The sequence below is a fragment of the Pteropus medius genome, unplaced genomic scaffold (genome assembly GCF_902729225.1).
Source record: "Pteropus medius unplaced genomic scaffold, Ma_sr-lr_union100, whole genome shotgun sequence".
In the NCBI taxonomy this organism is placed as follows: Eukaryota; Metazoa; Chordata; class Mammalia; order Chiroptera; family Pteropodidae; genus Pteropus; species Pteropus medius.
This window is the reverse complement of record NW_024340697.1, coordinates 3,599,344-3,610,910: the sequence shown is the minus strand read 5'-3', so window position 1 is coordinate 3,610,910 and position 11,567 is coordinate 3,599,344. Positions and strand designations below refer to the sequence as shown.

The following is an 11,567-nucleotide window of genomic DNA, read 5'->3' as shown; positions in this document are numbered from 1 at the left end:
AGAGCCCTTTCAAAATAGCTCTCCGGATTAAATCATAAATTTAAAATAAAATGGCAAGAATTTGTACTGTGACTTCCAATTATTATTTGACTACCGGCCCTGAAGAATTACTCTGCGGACGAAAGAACACAAGCAAACATTCTGTGTTCAAATACATGTGGGAAAAGCTGCCAGCCACGCCCTCCCTCCCCCTAGGGAAATTCAATAGTGACCATTAGCACTTTAAAGAGTTTGAGAAATTGTACAATAGAGAAATCATTAACTTGGTTAACCTAACATTTCCCAAATGTATTTGACCATGAAACCCTTATTTTGCATGAAAATCTTAATCTCCCTGGAGACCTTTCCAGAACATGATGTCTTGTTATATAGTAGGTTCAACTTGTTCTCTATAAAACTAACAGTGGTAATTGGATGACATCTTAGACTAGCAAATATGCTCCCAAAGTCTCCGGCCAGGACACACAGAGTTCCTGGATGCTGGAAGGAGAAGAGCCAGCTGGGAGCATCAGTGGCTCTCTGGACATGAGATTGCCTCCCAGACATCCGGGTCTGCAGGGTCCCTCCAAGACAGTGGCTGGGCTCCCCGGGGTCATCTTAGTGTAGGTTTTCAGTGGGGACTCACTTAATGCTCTTTGAATTACAGAAACATAGACCTTGGAAGGGATGAAGAGAAGGCCCAAGGTGCCCACACCACGCTACATGCAATCAGAGTCCCAGGTATGGCCAGTGCCGGCCAGGCGCCAGCTACCTTTTCCAAGCCGTGGTCCAGGAGAACTCTCTCTTGACTTCAACGATGGCAAGTGGCCCACCAGCATATACTGCTCCGGCCCTTTGTACAGCTTCTCCGAGCCCCCCCGGGCCGCTTCCTCTTGCATAGCCAGCAGGGAGCGCTCAGAGAGCACTGGGGAGTTGTTGTCATAAGGGGAGAGGTCTCCGCTGGAGGCCTTGTTGGAGTCAGTGGACGAGTGTCTTCCTCCCACGGAAAAGGAAACCTCCGAACGCAGCATGTCAGGGCTTCTGGCACAAGGAGACAAGGACAGGTGCGTGAGTGTGCGAACAGGCAGTGACCTGATTCAAACGATGTGATCGTTACACAGACGACGGGAGGAGAATGCATGGGCACGGGGACTGAAACAAAAAGACCTTTCGAGCGATGTTCCAAGACGTCTACATCAATACGGTGAAAGCGTTTCCGTGAAATAGCCAGCAGATGGCAGTAAAAGCTCAACAGATGTTAGTGGAAATGTCGAGGAGAAGGGAGGGGGGAGGATGAAACAGATGGATTCCTGTGTCCTTCAATCTGCCTGTCGGTTAACCCTCGTTTTCATCCCAAAGTTAAAGTCTGAACTCCTGTGGAATGTTTCTCAAAAACTATGAAAAGTGTGAGAAAAGACTGACCATATCAGAAAGAAACAGAAACTTCTTGTCAAAAGGATGATTCTCTTTGGGACAAGAAGAACAAAATGTACTCATTGGAGAATTTCAGACGGGACTGACATCCTGTTGGAAACATCATGTTTAGAAAGCTTTACAAAGACAAAGAAATGTCTGAAAAGAGAACTGAGTCTTGGGCAGACGATGGGGAGGGACACACACGTGCAGAAAGAAAAAAGGCCATCCCTGGGCATCGATTATAAAGAAATAAAAAAGAACAAAAGACTAAAATGTCATTACTTTGGTCAACCAACCATATTTATGACTAGATGTGTGAGAGCGTGTGCTCACGGACACAGGCCAATCAGAGAAGATTATGCATATTTGATCGAAATAATAACTAAACATTAAATTTAGAACTAGGCTGAACAAATTCAGGGTATTTAAGACATTTAACAAGAGATAACTTTGGATTCACATTTGGTATCTTTAAAATATAGCACTTCATTTACTAAAAGTACATGTAGCAATCACCGATCTTGAATTTAAGAGATCTATTTAACTAAATATTTATATTGTTGAATGACTCTTTTATCTTATTAAGATAGTAGCAAGCAATGGAGTAAATCGATTGTGGTGAATATTTTGTTATTATTTTGGTATCACAGTGATTCTTTCTGGCCACGGGATATCATTCAGTGAAATAAGATTCTAATCACTATATCATCCCTGAACGTTGATGGAAAAGTGGCCCAGATTTTAGTTTTGTATTAAGAACTTATTTTGTTCGTGGCACCAATGGAAATATGCATTTCCTTTAGGGCTAAAACTCCTGGGGCTATTTGGAAAAGTCTACCTCAGATCATACACAGTCCAGTATGTGAGTTCATGTTTCGTGCGTGTAAATAAATGTACACATTTGCAGCTGTAAAAATATATAAAGATAAAGTCTGATGCTTGCTATCTGTTAAGAAAAACTGGTAGATAACTCTTTTACTACCCTCGATATCCTGAATTAAAAATAAGTCAGATAAAACTATGATTGAAACTTGACGTGAAGTTCATTATGGTTTTCCATAGATGACTTTTCTACCCCTACCCCACCTCTTAGTATGAGTCCCATCCTTCTTGTGTTGATGATAATGATGATGATGTCACTGGTGGGAATAATTGCTTCATGTATAAAATGGCTGAAAAGAGAAACGCATGACCATAACTAGTGCCCACTGTATTTAAATACATGTAAAATGATTCTACAGGGCACTAGTTCTTTTACCGATTGATACAAATCATGCTAATGAGCACATATTATGTTTTATACATGCATGAGTTGTCACGGCAACAGAAATAACAATGAAAACGTGAGTGGAACAGGAAAATGAGAACGTCAGGAGGATGAAAAGCGTGTTCGAAGTCTTACCTGTGCACATCTGTATTTTCTACCTTCCTCAAAATAGTGGCCCTGACATCTTAAAGGAAAATGATGACAGACTGATTAAAAGTTCCAGAACCCGCTTCTGTTTTCCCCCCTACTTCGCTTCTCTTTATTAATCTTTCTTTCTTTTGGTTCAATTTTTTCAAAACCAATCCTTTGTGATCTGAAAGAAGGTAAACACATGCCTGAGCAATCTTTTCCTAATCAAATGGTTTTGAGCACGCAACACGGGAGGAAATGCACTCACAGTGGATCTTTCTTCCTTTTCCAGTTTCCAGCAGGAGTTATTGTCCAGGAGGAAAGCATCTCAGCACGTGACCTGCTTCTCTGGTCACTGAGGCAGCCAGAGTCTCTAGTACTTTCTATTGATGGGATTTCTCATCCCAGTGGAATAAGTAAGTTTTTTTCTTGCCTCCTCTTTAAAGCGATGACAGATAATCTTACGGCAAAGAGCCAGAGGACAATCATGAGGATGATTTTCTAGAAACTTTAGGCCTCCAATGAATGAGCCAAGCATAGATGGAACTTACTTCTTCTGCTGGAAAGCGGGGGGAAAAAACTATTCTCTATAACTAATTAAAGTGGAAAAAGTCTCCCCAGTTCTAGTGGAGGGAACAGAAAACAAAACAGACACTTGTCTGACATCGTGGACCCGACTCTGGTTGAGAAAACTTTACTATGAAAATGAGAACAATCAGTCTAAGGCCACTGCCACCCTGAACACGCCCGATCTCGTCTGATCTCAGAAGCTAAGCAGGGTCGGGCATGGTTAGTACTTGGATGGGAGACCATCTTGGAAGACCAGGTGCTGCAGGAGGGGAAAATAAAACCTAAAATGAGAAAAATCGAATGCGTGAACTGGTAAGCTGCATGGAGCTCAGCTCAGAATCAGAGTTCTACTTTCTGATCAGGGCTAGAAATTATATTACTGGGCTCATTTCAGTTGTTTTCCCTTTTAGTTGGCATTTTTCTAAGTCATTAGTGAAAATGCCTTATGTCTACTCAGCAAGAATCAGTCATGGTGTCATATCAATAACAGAGACTACACAAAGCCTTATTTTATGGGATGTTCTAACGAGAGTCAAGTCAATTCATTCGCCAAAACAAAATATCTCCCAGAGCTACAAATGTTCTTTTGGCTTCTTGCATTGGGAGGAAAGTTTGGAAAGGGCATATTTTAGCTCATGGAACCCCAACACTCTGTCTCATATCTTATTTATCTGTCTTACGATACATTTAGAAGAAGATACATTCAACAAAATATTCTAGGTTGCAGATTCAGCCAACAGTTACACGCATAAAGAAACACACTCCACAGAGAAATTTCTCTTACATCTCAGTACTAGTGACATTTGCGTTTCTACCAGGCAAGTAGGTTCATGTAATAATAATGCACCTCCACAGGAAAAAAAATAATAATAAGTGATGATGATGATGATGATGATGATGCACCTCTCTTTACAATGGCTACTAAAAGGCTCTGAGGATTCAGGGCTACACTCAAGTTGGTCTCCCAGAGCTTCTGGTCTCTGCCTTCACGTGTCTCACAACTCAACCTCATTTATCTTCTCGCCCTTTCCATTGTTTTTCTGTTCCCGGTCTCTCAAGTTACTTATTACAATATTGCTCCACTTTACATATTTTTGCAAGCTGCTTCAATAAATCGGTTTTGGACCAATACTCAGACAGGGAAATCCCGCCCACATTCATTGTCAGGGGTATCGAAAAGGTAGTATGCTTCATGAGAACGCTTAGTTTGGTTAAAACAAAACAATAAAACGAGAACGGTAATAACAATAACAAATAACTGAAGCTGCCGCATTATTTCTTTTCCATTTTCATGGCTCTGATCGGATCTGATCAAGTAGAGCGAGAGAGGAGGAGGTGGAGGCCAGCGTCCCTCTGTCCTTTGGGGCGACTCTGTGAAATCTCACTCAGAAGTTCCGCCTCGGCGGCATCACCTCACCTGGGAACTTGTTGGAAGTGCAAACTCTCAAGCTCCATTTTGGATCGGCTGACAGAAATGGCTATAACATACGGGTGCCCACATTAAAAAATTATGAAGCATTTCAAGATGGCGACAGCAGATCATTAAGCCAGGCATGGGCTTCTTCCGAGCGTTGGGTCCCGTATGACGGCACAGATTGCAGCCTGTGAAGCTGGCTTTGCCTGCTGAACGGGAACTCCTGGGAGTGGGGCTAGCAAAGTGTGTTTTTAAAAGCCCTCCAGGTAATTCTGATGCATGGGAAGCTTGAGATGATGCAATATCGAACCTACTTTCCTTCTCCCAATCCACAGATGTGACAGTGGACTAAGGAACGACTAAGAGTCAGATCAGGAGGAAAACCACAAATAATGGCCAAAACTTCAGCACTGGCTCACACTGTGGGTCATTGTGGTGGTCCTGACCTTGAGGTGGCTGGGGCCACAGCTGAGTAGAGGGGGAGGAAGGCCACACCAGGAAGCTCCCAGATCCCGATAATGGAATGTAGTTTGGTTAGTTTGGAGCAGAACATGTCGAAGTGGGAGGGGCACAGGAGAGACCAGCCTGCCTGTCTCTGCTCTTCTGATTCATTCTCCTAAATCAAGCCACCGAAGTGACCACAGCTGGGGCCCCAATCAGAGGACACACCGGGGGAGGTGGCTAAAGATAATCCCTGGACACGGAGGTGGATGAAGTGTCTCACAGCCAACACCGGCCATGAATCTCCTCAGGGTGGCTGGGCTCACAGACAGGGACACAGGCAGATGGGGCCATACAATGAGAGATGATGCCTCCCTTCCCGGCCACCCAACATATCTTGGCTATGAGAGGGGACGTGATGTGAGTACGCAAGGCCAGCAGCTTGTGAAACACACTTATCTGAAATTATCCGCTGGCCTGTGGGAAGAGTAACGGTTGAAGTTTACGCAGAGTTCCCTGTGTGGCAGGCATTGGATTAAGCTACCGCGAACAGCTCTCCCTGTTTGCGATCGCAGTCTAGGCATGCGCGAAAGAAACGCGATGCCTAAGGGACACTCATTCCTAGCAGTGGAGGCGGTAAGGGTTGAGATCCTTCTGAAATTAATTAATTAACTAACTAATTAATTAGTTAATTAATTTTAGGCGAGGCAACCCTTGGTTGACCTCACAGATTGCAAGGACTTGCCTGCTTACCATCTCTTATTTTTTTATTTTTTATGCCTACAGCACCCGGTCTTCCTAGGTGGTCTCCCATCCAAGTACTAACCAGTCCCGACCCTGTTTAGCTTCCGAGATCAGACAGGATCCGGCTTGTTCAGGGTGGCATGGGTGTAGACTGAAATTTATTTGATAAGTGCTATTCAATATTATTAAAAAATCAACAGTAAAATGTTATATTTTATACTTAGAGTTGATGACTCTTTTAAATGTTTAAATTATGTCCTATCATTTTACTTTCCCAGCAGAGGTTGGTAAGGGGGTGGCCGAATTTGCCTAAGAACCCATAATCCAAGACTTGCTTTTTCACATGGTAGCTTGCCAATAAATAAATAAAACAATTTTATTCACCTCCTGAGGACTCTCACTACAAGATAGGCAGTTCAGAGTTTTAAGACATTTTCTCGTCATTCCAGTGCTTTTTCATTAGATTTATCGTGATTAATACAGGACCAGCTCTCTTTTCGGACGAGGTGGGGCAGCCTTTATTGGTGGGCAGGCGGGGTGGGGGTGCAGGGCTCCCCCGGAGGCGGAGGCGGGGCCCAGGCGGGGAGGGCGCTTCAGCGCTCACCCTGGGCAGCCGGGAAAGGGGAGGTCACAGCAACTCCCCGCTCTGGGACGGTCAACCAGACCGCCGCCCGCTAGGGACACTGGAGTAGTGAAGGGGACACCTGAGAGGTGGCCACGCGGGCAGGGCTGTCTCACGTCACACAGACTTGCGGTGACGTAACAGTACTAGGTTCAGACAGGGAGGATGCTGGGCAGCGGGACCAGCGACTTTCCGCAGGCAGGGACGGCCCAGCAGCCTCGGACGCGGAGCCGGGCGAGGGCCTCAGGACAAGGCCAGTCTGCCGTCCACGGCCCCCAGCGGATGGACTAGGAGGCTGAATGCCCAGGAGACAGCGAGGGGACGGGTTCGGGACCCAGTGAGGGGACAGACAGGGGAATGCGAGGGGACACGGTGGAGGTAGCAGGGGGAGGCTCACAGAAGACCTCACTGGCCCCCGCCCCCCCGCCTAGCTCTTAAAAGACAGAACAAATCCCTAAGGGAAGCGGAACTCTACATGGAGAAAACAACAGCTCTAAGGTTTTTTTTTTTTTAAAGGAAAATGTGTATGATTCGAATCCACAGCATGGTCCGCTCTTGCTGGGTGAGTTTCCTTTAAGGGGACAGAACTTGGCATCGTGCCACACAGAGAAGCAGCCACCAATGTCTTCTCTAAGATTTGCCTCTAAGATGGTTCAAGTCTATGAGAGGCATTTGAAGTTCCACACTCTAATTAAAGGCAATGGAATATTGATGTGTTTACATAAAAGATTTGCTCTAACCAGTGCTACACTAACCAGTGCTACACTAGATGAGAAATAGTGAGAAAGCAGGTGGTGGCCTCTTTTTATGTCGTGAAATTTCCGTGTTTGAGGTGGGGAATGTCAGGTGGAAAGGTCGCCACCTGACGTGGCTCTGCCTCCATGAACAAACCCAGCAAAGCCAGGTGAGACAGCAAACCCAGGCACCATCACGGCATGCATGGCCAGTCTTAGCTAACCAAATAGGCATGAGATGGACATGGACAGTGAATCGCTTTCTCACCCTTGGCCGGTCCCTCCAGGTCAGGGTGTAAACACGCTGGCAGGGTACTGCGGCTGGGCCTGCACTGCCGCCGGAGGCACAGAACTCATTCTGTGGATAAATGGAAAACTCCGGTTCAATCACCGGGTGTGGCCAGCCCAGCTCCTCGCTGAGCTACCCCAGCGAGAAATATCCTGGGAGATTTCAAACTCGCATTGGCTTCATTCTCGGCTCAGCCGCTCGCCTGATAAACCTTAGTCCGTTGGAACGCAAAGCACATGGCCATCTCAGACTGCATTAATTGTCCTGGGAGAGAAATCCACTGCCGCAGCAGCTCTGGATCTACGGGGGATTGTCACGGTTATCATGCTCAGTTCTGCAAAGCAGCCCTAATGCTGAATCCTAGGGACAAAGACAGCCTCCCCAGAAGAGAAGCTGACATGCATCCAGACACCGCACCAGGAGATGAAGCCAGCACTTTGGGTACCAGAACTTGCCCAGGGCTTTGGTAAAACTTCTCTCCTCATTCTTAGCTCCTCTTAATCCCCTCCGAATCATCCTGGCATATGGAGGCATTTACAACAACAGGTGAAGAGAAAACAATGCTGATCTTATGAATTTTGTTTACATTATGCTCGATAAAACCATCTTCCAATGAATATTTTGCTAGTTTATAAAGAAGTTGTGAATCATAGTAAAGGTGTTGGAAGAAAGAGGTGATGTGATAAATTCTCCCTCCATCTTGAATTGCCTTTCCACAGAAGGCACATTCGTACTTTTTGGAATTTTTTATTATGAAATTCTCTGTTCCACATGTTTTTTTCCTACAGTTGCCGGGCTGAAAAGGCTTTCTCGAATGGAGAGACAGAGGGAGAAAGGTAGGGAGTGAAGGGGAGAGAGAGGGAGGAGGGGAAGGGAGAGAGAGTAAAGAGCGTGTGTGTGTGTGTGTGTGTGTGTGTGTATGGCTGATCTGCACGCGTGTGTGCTGTTAATGCTTCATAATTTCCAAAGAACGGCATTTGAAGCCGCAAGCTACTGCCAGTCAATAGGACTCACTGCTGTTACGCTATACTGGTAGGGTCTCATTTCTTGTCTCTGAAAATTTTCTGAGAATTTTTATGATTTTACAAATACTACTAGTAAAAGGAAGACAGAAATTATAGTCCATCTTGTAAGAATCCATGGTTTTTAGACCTTTTGAATGACAATCATTGAAAGAGTAAAATAAATATTTATTTGATAATTGAAACATAATGCCTTTAAATAATGAGAAGGCCTAATACTCCTCCATCATGAAGAAGGTAGAATTATTTTACGGCAGGAAGAACATTCAACTCCACAAAACAATTACTTTCCGGTTCTGAAATTTTGTCCTTTGAGACAACTATGGGTCTTCATCCGTGGTCCTGATTGGCTGCTCACTGGTTTTGCTATTTTGGTGGACAATTTAAATAAAAACTTTGTGAAGGCTACTAACAGAATTAAATACAATGAAATTTAAAATATATGTAAGGATGGATTTGATTTATCCATATCAGCCTTCTCCCCAAATGCAGTTAAAAATTGTTTTATTTTGATTTTGTTTCCTGAATACGGCAGAGAAAATGCTCTACTTAGTTTTGGATACCATCTAGGTATACAAGGTTTTATGTAATTTTTTAATGGTAATTTTTCCCCAGAACATTAAAGCAACTGAAAAATACAGAAAAATGAAAAAATAGATACATTAGAACTTACAACATTATATTAAATTTAAATGTTTTATTTATGCCAAGATAGAATTTCGTTATTATTTTAATGAGTTAAAAATTATGTAAGATTGCCACTGGTCCAGAGAAATTGTCAAAAAGCACAATTCTCTCGATCGAAAGTAAAGAAATACATTTTCAAAACACTATTGATAACTGGCTTCCAGTAGAGTCAGGTGCATACATTTTACCTTTTGTTTCAGGCTCCAAGGCTTGGCCTGGCACTAGTCTTCCAAAAATGTTTTAATATTTTGTTCATTGTAGATTTTTGGCATTAGCTTTGATTTGTAAAGATATCGTATTTCAATATTGTTCATTTTGATGGCTGAGTTTTCTAGCATACCCTTAAATTCCGCATCGAGGTGAGCGGCCCTCTCTCTGCACCCTGGTCCCGGCCCTGTCTATTGCAAATGCCGCATTTGACACACTTTATCCTTTCTGATTTACCTTCCATTCTCGGCCCCCATTTCCTTACATCCCTAAGTCAAAAGAGGGAGGTCTATTTTAAATATCTTTGCAGAAAAGAGCATATAATTCTAATAAATATACTAGACAAGCAACTAATGAACCTGAAGTCTTGCATTGTTAGCAATATAAATTTCTGCTCTCCCTCTGGCATTCCATTTTGGTTGAAGCCAAAAATGTAAGTAGACACGCACGAGAAAAAATAACGAATCCTCCTTTCGTTCCCCCAATTCTTTTGTTGCGTGAAGAGAAAAACTCAAACCAAAACAAAGCAAACTTCCCAAGCATCACTAAATGTCTGATCTTTCAAAACAGAAGTTACAACAAATATGGTTTCTTTCTTAGTTCTATACTCTTGGAAAGTTACTTTTCCACTGCAAACAAAATCTTGTCCAGTTTCCGCGTGAGACACAGGCAAAGAACAGAAGCTTCAGGAAAAGAAAAAAAACAAAAAAAACCCCAAAGAGTCTGAAGAGAATACTGAGGGACACCGCGCATCCCTGCACTCCAGGTAGTCATTTTATTATTATTATTATTATTATTATTATTATTATTATATATTTTTTACACCTACAGCACCCAGTCTTCCTAGGTGGTCTCCCATCCAAGTACCAACCAGGCCCGAACCTCCAGGTAGTCATTTTAAAAGCTACTGCTGCTTCTCACTCTCTTGTCTTCCTTCAAATTCTTTGATTGTCACCTTTTATTGCCCGGCCCCCTACCTTTTAGCTGGGTTTTCACTACAAAAAGTCTTCAAAACAAGAATTCCGTCCATTCTCATTGTGCCACGGTTGCCCAGGTCCTCTACCTCATTACCTGCAGACACACAGTCGCCTCCAGTCCCTTCTGAAATCTACCTGGCCTAGTGCGAGCAGGTCGTGTTCCCACTTCAGAGCCTTTTCACCCTCACGCCTTGCTCTGTTCCAGAACCAGCGCCGTCATCCTGATGCCAGTGAGATTAGGCGTGTGCAGCTGGGCTTCGCCATAGCTGCTTCATACGTTGCCGTCTCATGGGTGGCAAGGTGGATTTTGGCGACGTCCAAGTCCTTGGTAAGTACTTGTCGATGACAATGGTGAAATTTCAACTAACATGATAGCAATCACTGACACTTATTAAAAAAACAGCTAGTGTTCTAGCAGCGCGACAACGCTATAAAGATGGTGCTACTTTTGATTCTAGTTTACTGATGAGGGATCTGACACAGAGAGGGATGAATTTATTGACCTAACACCGCTAATGGCGGTGAAACTGGAATTGGAACTCAGGCGATCTGGTTCTGGATCCGAAGCTCGTAACCAGCATGTTATCCTATACAGGTGTGTGCTATTGGTGGACAGCTGATGGTGTAGCCCTATCGATGTAGCCAGCACCATGTGGCAGTTGGCGTACTGTAATTCCTCACCACTGTAATCTATCACCGTCGTAATTTATCATCACTGTAATTCCTTGCTACTGTTTCTTAAGCGCCACCCCTAAACCTGCCATTGAAGGCTTCTGCCCTCTCTGCCGGCCAGCCCTTGAATGTGCCCCCACCAGGCAACGTATTTACTCTTATGTCCAGGCCGTGCTGCGAGATCCCCAAACATCCATGCCTGCTGACACCAATCTTCAAGTTCACTGCAAATCCTTGTTCTTCTCAGAAGCCATCCCCGAGGCTGCAGGTCACACCTCTTTCTCTCCTCCAAACTCCAAGTATGGGTTCCCTTTCTTGGTCAACACAAAGACCCCTTTTTAATGTTAAAAATCCCCCACCTCAAGTCCCCGTGATAGTAAATATGTGGCATCTATTG

At 44.0% G+C, this 11,567-nt stretch overlaps 1 protein-coding gene and 2 pseudogenes across 1 annotated transcript in view; 1 reads left to right on the top strand and 2 right to left on the bottom strand.

Moving 5' to 3' along the window:
* The window catches only part of ARHGAP6 (Rho GTPase activating protein 6), a 244,454-nt gene that overhangs the window by 6,135 nt on the left and 226,752 nt on the right, over positions 1 to 11,567 (bottom strand). The window contains exon 11 of the mRNA XM_039874318.1: positions 738 to 1,020. Within this exon, the coding sequence (XP_039730252.1) occupies positions 738 to 1,020 (283 nt within the window). The remainder of the gene's footprint in view (positions 1 to 737; positions 1,021 to 11,567) is intronic.
* Positions 3,511 to 3,629, top strand: LOC120611996 (uncharacterized; annotated as a pseudogene).
* Positions 5,994 to 6,112, bottom strand: LOC120611914 (uncharacterized; annotated as a pseudogene).